Here is a 10,782-nt window from a genome sequence, read left to right as displayed (position 1 = left end):
CATGCATTCTAATTCTTTTCTATATTGTTCTTTCAAGGTTTCCACCATTTTTATTGCCCCCCCTTTTTAATCTTTATCTTCTTTAGATATGCTGAGCAATTTTCATTATGGTTGTCATTTTTTTTACCTGACAGATTATGATTTCTTCTATATTCTGATGGAGTTGTTTACTTCATTTGCTAACATGTCAGAAATTTCAGGTGTTGACTCCACGTTTTTCTATACCAATGTCTCCTGGAGTTATTCTGGGTGGGCTGGGGTTCTGAAATTGCCTTTTGCTCCTCTGTATTAACATTTTCTATTTCAAAACAATTGTTTTCATTTCTGTGGTGGTCCTTGTGAGATGTGGTACTAGGTAGCGATATTGAACTGTTATTTCCTAGTTTTCAGGAAAGTCTGTACTTCAGGGATATCTTCTCTGTGTAGGAGTTTCTTAATTTGTGTTTGTCCCAAGATTCTACCTTCCCAAATGAGAATGGATGTTGGTTTCTGTTTGCCTCAGTGTCTACTTAAGGGATGGTGTCTAGCATAATCCCCTATTCACTTTGAGAAGTAGAAGAGACTGAGGCAGAATTCAATTTAGTTTAACCCCTGCCTCTGAAGTATTACATAGAAGCAGCCTTGCCTAAATTGCCCCATTCCTCACTCCTCTCCCTTGCCCGGTCAGAACTTCACAAACATATAGGAGATAAAGAAAAGACAGGACCCATTTAGGGCAATAAGAGACAGACTATTTGCCCATGTTTAGCCATAAATACCTCTGCCCGAGACCTTGCACCTGTAGGATATAGGGGCATTATGTTTCTGCCATGACCTGGCACCTATAGGCTATAGGGGGCACTGCAGTCCTGCCCAGTTGCCATAGCAACAAAGAAACTCTAAAAACAGGTAGGAAACAAAGAATTGGGCCTTTGTGTCTACCCAGATGGGCAGGGGAGCACACAGGTCATTGGCTAATTAATAAAAGTTCTGTAATTCCTTTTAATTTGGTCTCCTGTGGACAATATATCCAATCGTGGCCATTATACCCAGTCTTTTGTTTGTTTAAAGATTTTTATTTTATTTATTTATGTGTGTGTGTGTGTGTGTGTGTGTGGCCAGCTCAGCCCACCAGGGGGCAGGGCTGGCTGGCATGTGGTGCTGGGGATTGAACCAGGGTCCCTGTGCTTTGCTAAGCTTGTTCTAAGTAGGTGCTTTAGACCACTGAGCCATCTCACCAGCCCCTATACCCAGTCTTTTGATGTAGGGCTGTGGTGAAGTTATTACCCCTCAGCTTCCCAATATGGTTGTGCAAGGGAGAACAGCTGATTACATCAGAGATGACCTCATAGCTACAGTAATACAATTAGCCACAAGCACAACTTAGAAACTGACCAAATGATGTAACTATTGAGTTTGTACTTTACACCACAAGAGCAAAGCTAACAGAACCAATCATATCTCATGGTTTGTATGCAAAGCACTTCCCCTTGTTAGAGTGGATTTACCCTGGGCTCCTCTGGACAACGCTGTTGTCTTGTCCCAGGCGCTTTTTTCTATGCTGTCTGCCCAACCTGCAGCATAAAAGTAGGGGTCGGACACCAGGGTTACTAGACTGAGGCACTTGAAGTTTTCAAGGTTCACCAAAGCTCAAGTCGCTACCATCTATACCTATTTTAAGACTTTTAAAATCATGAATGTTCAGTTTTGTCAAAGGCTTTTTTTGCATCTATTGAGATTATCATGCTTTTGTAGTTGCTTGTGCTGTATTACATTTATTTCCATATGTTGAACCATCCTTTCACCTCTAGAAAGAACCTAATTTGGTCTTTGTGATATTTTGTTGCATTCTTTGTATCTTTCGGGGAACTTTTATGTCCATGTTCTTTGAAGAGTTTGACCTTAATTCTTTTTGGTTGGATCCTTGTTTGGTTTTGGAATCAGGGTAATGCTAGGTTCCAGGAAAGGTTTAGGGAGTGCTCCTTACCTTTCTATTTCATTGAAGTTTGAGGAGTACAATGGCATCGTGGCTCACAAATGCCGTTATGCACAGTTTGGTGCACAAATAGATGCATTTTGTAAAATTTTGTTTGTAAGCTCTGCATTGGTTAGCGAACATGACCATGGCCTTCCCTGCATGAATGTAATTGTGGCAATCATTTCCAGAATCAAAGAATAAATTAAGTTCATGAACTGAGGTACCACTAAGTTCTAGTAGAATTCACCAGTGAGTTGCTAGGATTTTTATCACTGCCACAATTTCGTTGTCTGTTACTGGGTTGTTCAGTGTTTTCTTCATACCTTCTTGGTTCAGTTTTAGTCATTTGTATCTTTCTAAGAATTCATTTCTTCTGGATTGTCTAATTTATTGCAGTACAGGTTTTTAAAGTAGTTATTACTGTTTTTCACTTTTGTTTCAATTTTGACTTATACTGTGACCTTGATAATTTCCGTCCTTGTACTGTCTTTGAAGTTAAGATTGTTGTTTTTCTAGAATCTTGAAATGTATCATTAGATTATTTTTATTTTTATTTTTGGCAGAACCGGGGATTAAACTCAGACCCTAGAGCTTGCCAGGGAAGTGCTTATTCTACTGAGGCATCTCCAGTATGGCTCAGTAACAGAAAAAAACAGCTTTTTCTGTTTTTATGATGTGGACATTCAAAGCCATAAACTTCTTTCAGGACTGCTTTTATTGTCTCCCATAGATTCTGATATATGATAGTGCCATTATTACTTTTTGGCTGGCTCTCAGCCCACTCTGAGGGTGGGGCTGGCACAGCATGTGGTGCTAAGGATTGAACCATGGTTCCCTGCAACTGCCTAAGCAGGCACATTAGACCACTGAGCTATCTCGCCGGCCCTATTATTTGATTCCAGTATCTGATTTCTTCCTTGATTTTTTTTCTTGTGACCTATTGATTATTGTTAAGGTTTGTGTCTAGATGTTTCTCCCAAAGCCTCCTGCACTTATAGGTGGATCTTTTCAGAGGGGGCTGGATCTAGAGTGTGCGCTAGGATCAAGGGTGTGTGAACACTAACTTAGTCCACTGATTGGTTTGGAATAGTTCTGGGTAGGATTAAGGGAGCCCCACCCTGGATATGAGTGCTACCTGCCTAAGAGCATGGGGCCTAGATAAGATTTAAGGGACATAGGGAAATTCACTTAACCAATTACTCGGTATATTATCAAACATCATGTTGTTCACTGAACAAGCCTCTAAATTCCTTTTCCCAACCTTCTTACAGTTAAACTAAAAGGATTTATAAGAAGAAATATCTGGGGCCGGGGAGATGGCTCAGTAGAATAAGCACTTCCCTGGCAAGCTCTAGAGTCTGAGTTTAATCCCCGGTTCTACAAAAAAAATAAAACAAACAAACAAACAAACAAAAAAAACACCTTATCAGTTGAAGGGTTAAAACCTCTATCAGTGCATGTGTGTGGGGGGGGTGTAGGGTGTGTGTGAAGAACCAACTAGGTACAGCTACTATTCCAGTCCCATAAGAGCAGTTTCTAGATGAAGTTCTTTCCCCAACCTGCTTTTCCATTCTAGTGCTCATGCTTTCATTATATGTATTTTAATTTTTTGGAAAATTTGTTTATTCTTGCCTAAAGGCTACCACACTCCACATGATCATGTAGATGGACCCAAGGATAAATACGCCAGACTTCTTTTCCAGGATCCACCAGGCTGACCTTATGAAGAGTTCATAACTGCTAAACTACAACTCGCTTCTAGCTAAGGCCCATTAGATTGCCCCTCTGGGGAAGGCCTCTGACTGCAGCAGTTTCCCTACGCCAACTCTCTTGTCAGCTTGAAGTCACTAGATGGAACTATGCCTCTTCTCCCTACTGCAAGCACTCTTCAGAGGGAGGAGTATTATAGGCATCTAAGATAGGCAGAAATATATCAGGCAATCAGACAGGCCCAGGCCCCAAAGGGAGCCTGCTCAGAGGATGGAAATGCATCAGGACTGCGGCTAGAGGTGACCTACAGATTAAGGAAGTGTGCAAAACTAGCGATCGTGATTTTGAAGGATGAAAGGAAGTTTAGGATTATTGATATATTGCCCTTTGGAGATTTCCCACTATCTCCTTAGGGGTGGGCCATCTTCTCCCACCTACTAAGCCTAAAATCGAAGCTACTAACACTGAAGAGGAAGGCTACAGATTGCTGACCAACGTTAATGACGTCACCCATGCACCCTTGCTACCATTACATCAGTATTACCCAAGTGACTAAACTTGTAATTTTATTGGTAATTTTTATAATTTTGATCCACCTTGTACCCACCTCATGATTTGCTGTAGAAAACTCCAGAGGTGGGCTCCTTGGCAACCCATTCGGGGCACTTCCTGTCTCTCAAGAGCTATTCCTGTTCCCCATAAAAAAAAAAAAATTTTGTCCTTGCAGATTCATCATATAAGTGTGTTTCTCAAAACACAGAAGGTAGTAAAAAAGGCAAGATATAAGGTTTTTTTTTATAAGGTTTTTTTTTTAAAAGCAGCTGAAATATTATGAAAATTTGACTTGAAAGATTATTTTAAAAATTATGCCAAAATAAGAGCTGGGTTTGGTGGTACACCTGTATTCCATCGCTTGATTGAGGCAAGAGGATCACTGAGTTCAAGGCCAGCCTGAACTACACAGTGAGATCCTTTCTCAAAAGCTAAACAAAAGAAAACAAAAAGTACACCAAAGACAAGTCAAATGCAAAAACACGATATATCTGTAGTTAAATAAGCCTTTCCCCATGGAGACAAAATTAATGAGAAATGTTTATTTTTCCCTTTTGAAATGGCTAAGTATTGGTATGACAGCAGGTGGTAAAGTCCCATGGTGCCCTTCAAGTCTTTCTGAACCACACTAAGGAGGTGCTGGAAACGGCTGTCACACTGGTCTTACAGGTCGAAGGCCCACTGGACGGACAGGCTCCTGTCCTCCACGCCAGCCACCATGTCCTCAACGGCATTCCAGTCAAGCTTGCTGAGGATGCTGCCAGTGCTCTCAGACATGTTGTCCGTGCCACCCACTCCGAAAGGAGGCTCATGGTCGTCTTCGGTTGGTGATAAGTCCTATGGAGTGAGAGATGATCGATCAGTCATGCTCCTAGGGTTGCTCTGCCATCAAAGGGCTGAGGAAAATATGAAGGGACCAGGGCTGCGGTCCCCAGCATGTCCTGGCGGGGCATGCAGAGCAGCACTTGACACCAGATGCTGGTGGCACAACTGAGACAGACTGACGGCTGTGCTACAGTGATCTTTTCCTTTCTTCTGTTTTGAATTTAAGAAGGCACAAATCCAAGGAGAATGATGAAAAATAAATGCCAGGACACTAAGCCAAAAGGATGGATGCTTTGAGTAACTCTCTCCAACTCACCTAACGATTAATATTTCCAGGTGTTACAAAAACCAAATACCAATAAAAATTATAAAAAAGAACTATATCTTAGAAATCTTAAAAAAAAATACCAAGAACATGCACTGATGAACACAGAGCAATCATTAGAAGTCAGGAAGAACTCTACCTGTAGAAGAGAATCGTGGCTTCCATGGAGAATCCTGCGGATTTCTTCAGGTAAGGCCCAAGGGCTCACCACCATCTCTTCTCTCTCATACTCCATACACACCTCCTGCGCTGCACCTCCGAGCCCAGCATGTCTGTGCTTCTCTGTGTGCTGCAGATGGCAAGCTGGGGCAGTGGAGCCTTTCAAAAGAAAGAACAGAACATGCACTGGGGTTGGCTGATTCGATAATTCATTTGTTAATATACTGTCAAACCAAGGCAGAAACTTAGTACCTAGTATGGGCATTCCTCACTTAAGGTCCTGCCTGTTTAAAGACTATTCAGATTTATGACTGATGTGAGCTGTTTAGACATCTGGTCCAATGCTCAAACTTGCCACACAGGAATATCAGTGGCAGTGTGGGATTATGGTTGCTTCTCCTAATTCTGTACTGCATGTACTATGTACAGCTCCTTTTCAATATTATTACTGTTTTGAGACAGGGTCTTGCTATGTAGTTTAGACTGTCCTTGAACTATATGTATCCCAAGCTGGCCTCGAACTCATGGTGATCCTCCTGCCTCAGCCTCTTGAGTGCTGGGATTATAGGTGTGTGCCATATACCTGGTTCTACAACTCATTTAGCAACCAGTTTATTTATTTATTTTATTATTTTTTTTTACAAGACAACATTTTAATGAAATTTCAGTGGTGGATATGTATAATTCAGGGGCTAAACAGTTACAAGGGACTGTCATAGAAATGTAAAGCCGACTAGATAGATGCTCAGATAATTGTTACATATTCTCATCATCTGATTCATCTTCTTCCTTCAGTGATTCCTTAGCGTATTTCTCTGCTTCTTCCCTTACATCTTTTGGAACAATTTCATGTCTTCCTTTAGTTAATTCACCAACCCAGCTGAGCTCGAGCTCAAAAGCTTTATCCTTAACTTCATCATGTACTATGTAAATTATTTTCGCAACTTCTTTAACAACATCACAGCAGGTCATTTCTTTCATCTGAAGCTTCTCTATTTCTGTCTTTGCAGCTTGCCGGGCTTTGCCAATAGCACAGTCCCAATAACCATATGAAGCACCTGAAGGGTCAGACATGTAGAGTTGTGCACCATCATTCACACTGTAAGACCCAAGCATGAAACTGCAGCCGAAGGGTCTGACGGCACTGCAGAGTGTGTAAGCATGCACATAAGGGTCACTCGGTCTGCAAGATGTTTCAGTGGAATGTTATAGCCATAGTTAGATCTAAAGTTGGAAGCTTCTTCTCTTGCTATGTCTGCTGAAGACCGAGCATCTGCCAGCAAACCTGCTACTGCCATCCCAACATGCCGATCAACGTTAAAAAGTCATTTGTTGGAACCTTCTTCATAAAGTTTAGAAAGAACTAATTTTTCTACCCCAAAGACAACACCGTCTTTACATCTGATCCCAATAGCTGCACTACTATTTTCCATAGCATTCATAGATATTCAACTTGAAAAACTCTTCCATCAGGAGAGAATGTAGAGGCTGATAGATCATACCCGGTTCCGATCGAGCTCATCTTGTCCAAACCACCGGAGCACATTGGGAGTCCAGGCCCAAAGCTTTTTTTTTTTTAAAAAAATTAGGACGGGGTCTACACGGTCTTACTATGTAGATCGGATCATAGTGATTGTCCTGTTTTCAGCCTGCCAAGTGCTGGGATTACAGGCATACGTCACCAAGCCCAGTCTCAATTACCATCTCAGCGTTCCCTGTTGGGGGGCAGGCTGCATGGCATGTCGGGGATCGAACCCAGGCTGCTGTGCTCTGCCTAAGCAGGCGCTTTAGTCAGCTGAGCTATCTGGCCAGCCCAAGTTCTTTTAATAACTTAGCAAGTAGCAGGGCCAGAGCTGGGTTATTAAGCGAAGAATGTCTGTATCTGAATCAGAACGTCTGGTTTAGTTCACTACAGAGTCGAAATTTGATTCTGGGGGGCTTGCGGGTTAGCTCAGTTGTTTAAGTGCCTGCTGGGGCAAACCCAGTCAGGCCCAGTGCAATCCCCAGCTCTCCATGTCTTACCAGAACCACCATTAAGGCTGCTTGAGCCAGCCAAAAAATATAAATAAATAAAATAATTCTGGCCACCTTTTAATTTGAAAGGTAATGGTAGTTATTCTCTAGAGTACGAGAATCGGAGGAGGAAGGCCTCAGACATAATGGGGGAAAAGCCATGACTTGCGTGTTGTCTTCCTTGCCTGGAAAACATCTAGGTGTGGTGTGCTAGGCATCTTCACCCTGCTTACAATTTGTATTTGGTCCAGCGCTCAGGGTAAGCACAGTGACAACACAGGATCCTCTTCCTCCTTGCCACATGCCAACAGAAGCTTTTGTCCCAGCTGGCGGCTGAGAACAGCTCGGCAAACCCATCCGCTAACAGGGCTCCTTCCATCAGCCAGAGAGCTTGCCCCACCACCACGCTTTGTTTGCGTCTGATCTGACAGCACATCCTGCCCTTTTCCAGGGTGATTTCCCAATGAGACTCCAAGGTATGTGGTGAAGTAAACCATATACAGGAAGTAAACACAGGTGCCCCTGGGATGGCATGCAGGGCCTGAGGGAGAGAAAAAAGGTAAGAGGGTCCGCGGCTTGGGCCCATCTGGCCTGTTACAGGTCCATACACCATACGTACCTGAAGCTGAAGATACTTCTAAGAAGTAAGTCCATAGAAAAATAACAGCACACTTTCTGAAATTTACTATAGCTAAGCACTTCATCTACGTTCAGTGCCCTGAACTTCCTGGAGTCCCCAGGCCTGGCTGCTCTTAACATCTATCCTCTTCCTAGCTTACCTCATCCAGTCCTGTGGCTTTCACTGTCCCCCAAGTGAAGAAAAGGCAAACCTGTCCAGGCAGCCTCACAGAGCTCAAAGCTGCCCTCCTGACAGTGTCACCCGGGTGTGCAGTGAACATCTGAATCTCACCATGCCCAAACCAAACTGCTCATCTTCACTCAATCTCCTTATCCAAGGAAATGCTCAGGCTAAAACCAGTATTTTTTCTTAAACACTCTTAAGACTGCTGATGGTGCACATTCTCAAACATTAGGACTCAGTGAGCCCTAATTTGGTCTATCTTCAAAATATGTGCAATTCTTATTAGAGCCATAACCTATCACTGAATCTATTCAACTTCTCCCGTTTCCATTGCTCCAAGCGCAGTGCAAGCAAGGTCGCTCTCCTGCTTCATCTTTTCTCCCACACTTCACATATATTTATATGCTTATATTTACATATTTGGTGGTTCTGAGACAGGGTCTCACTCTGTAGCCCAGGCTATCCTTATACTCACAGTGACCCTCTTGCCTCGGCCTCAGGAGGGCTGGGATTACAGCTGTGCCCCACCACACCTGGCTCTCCCACGTATTTTCAAACTTTTCACTCGCAGAGTCTTAATCCACAGTAAAATGCAGACTGCTTGCGTTACTCTGCAGTATCCTGTCTCTCTCTCCAACCACATCCCTGGTCACTCTTGCACACTTGTCTTTTCTGTCATGCCAAGTGTGTTCCTGTGAGACTTTTCTCTGCCTGGAATTGTTCTGCTTTATCTTCACATGCCGATCTCCTTTCGTGCACTACCTTCACTTTGGCCCCACCTTTTCAGGGAGACCTTTAAGCATGCTTGCCAAGTTAGCCTCCCTTACTCATGCTCTAGTGTTGAGCCGTTCGGGCCGAGAGTGCCTGCTGCGCAGTGGGCGGGCTGCTGAGGGACCGGTCCTCATGACCGCAACCTTGAGTGCAGCTGCTGTCCACATCGACTTGCCTAGGGTGATGGTCACGATGTTCCCGACATTGTGGGCTCATGTATGAGCTTTCTAATCCTCAGGGGACAGGGAGAACAGTGCTCAAGGGCACCCGGATGATTGTCCTACCTACAAGCAGGAGATGGGCAGGGCTGCATATTCCACAGGCAGCAGCTCTCTAAAAGTGTTCCTGACTTTCCATCCAGCAAAAGGGGATGGCAACACCAGAGGCCCACGGGTTTTCCTTGCATTAGGCCGATCTGAGTGAAGTGAGGCTGACGTTATTTGGCAGCATTTGTGGTAGCCGCTTTAACTTTCATGGCGACAGTTGTGCTTACGCTAACAGAGGTTTGACTTTTCTATTACTGAGTCCTGATGCCACTGAGAGTTCTGAGGACATAATTATCTCAGTAAATGTTACTAAGGGACAACTTTTGAGAGACTCTGAGAGAAAATAATCTATAAGCATCATAGACAGTGGGAATGCAGACATGAGCACACACTGTGCTTAAAAAAAAAAAGGCTGTTAAGATCAAAAGTGGGATTGAGGGTCAGCCTGATAGCTCAGCTGACTAACGCGCCTGCTTAAGCAGAGCGCAGCAGCTGGGGTTTAATCCCTGGCCTGCTGGGCCAGCCCCGCCTGTGGAGCGTGCTGACACAGCAAATGAGACTGGGCATGGTGACGCGTGCCTGTAATCCCAGCGCTTGGAAGGCTGTAAACAGAATCGCAACGAGTCCAGTCCACATGGTGAGACCCTGTAGACCCTGTACTAAATACAGAAAGAAAAAAAGTGAGATTGAAAGAAGGCAGCAAGTAGCTAAAGACTATGCCAGCCACAGGGTGGGCCGTCTCTCCAAGGCAGATGGAAACAAAGCAGGGCAGGCGTGAGAGCTGGCCTTTAGGTGCTCAGGACATGGCGGGGACTTGGCGAAGGCCGTAAGCACAAGAGTGGCACTCCCATGTCGGCCACAAGCGACCAGGCGCCTGGACAGCCTCAGCACCCCGTGAGACAAACAAAAGCACTTCCATCTATTCCTTCTCCTCAGTTATCATACAGGGCGGATGTGGTTCATCCAAGATAAGAAAAGTGACTGCGACAAAAATGCAGTACGAGAAAAGCATGCCTCAAGCTTTTCAAGGTAAGATGCTCCTACCTCCAGTGTAGACTTCTAGTATCTTTTTTATAATGAATTGCATTTTGAGTATTTAAGAATATACTGTTAAATACATACATATATCTGTATAGTCAAATGGCTACTACAGTGGGACAAATCAACGTGTCCACCATGGCCCAGCCCCTAGCAAGAACAGCTACACAGTCGTCCCTCACTATTTCGCAGCTCAATGTTCATGCAGTCACTGTTTTGTGGGTTTTCAAAAAATGTTCATCTAAACTATTTATTGTTGGGGCTGGAGAGATGGCTCAGTGGTCTAAAGCACCTACTTGGAACAAGCTTGGCAAAGCACAGGGACCGCAGCTCAATCCCCCAGCACCACATGCCAGCCAGCCCC

General features: G+C 44.0%; 1 protein-coding gene and 1 pseudogene across 1 annotated transcript in view; both read right to left on the bottom strand.

Annotated features, from left to right (window-relative positions):
- Positions 1 to 4,733: 4,733 nt before the first annotated feature.
- The window catches only part of CUNH5orf42 (chromosome unknown C5orf42 homolog), a 137,035-nt gene continuing 130,986 nt past the window's right edge, over positions 4,734 to 10,782 (bottom strand). Inside the window, exons 49-50 of the mRNA XM_023712733.1 lie at positions 5,509 to 5,687; positions 4,734 to 5,056 (exon numbers count right to left, since the gene is read on the bottom strand). Of these exons, the coding sequence (XP_023568501.1) occupies positions 4,883 to 5,056; positions 5,509 to 5,687 (353 nt within the window). The 3' untranslated portion in view covers positions 4,734 to 4,882. The remainder of the gene's footprint in view (positions 5,057 to 5,508; positions 5,688 to 10,782) is intronic.
- On the bottom strand, positions 6,277 to 7,060 carry LOC101591952 (annotated as a pseudogene).

The sequence above is a fragment of the Octodon degus genome, unplaced genomic scaffold, assembly GCF_000260255.1.
Source record: "Octodon degus isolate 3935 unplaced genomic scaffold, OctDeg1.0 scaffold00002, whole genome shotgun sequence".
In the NCBI taxonomy this organism is placed as follows: domain Eukaryota; kingdom Metazoa; phylum Chordata; class Mammalia; order Rodentia; family Octodontidae; genus Octodon; species Octodon degus.
The sequence above is the reverse complement of the archived record's forward strand: the minus strand, read 5'-3'. Positions and strand labels throughout refer to the sequence as shown.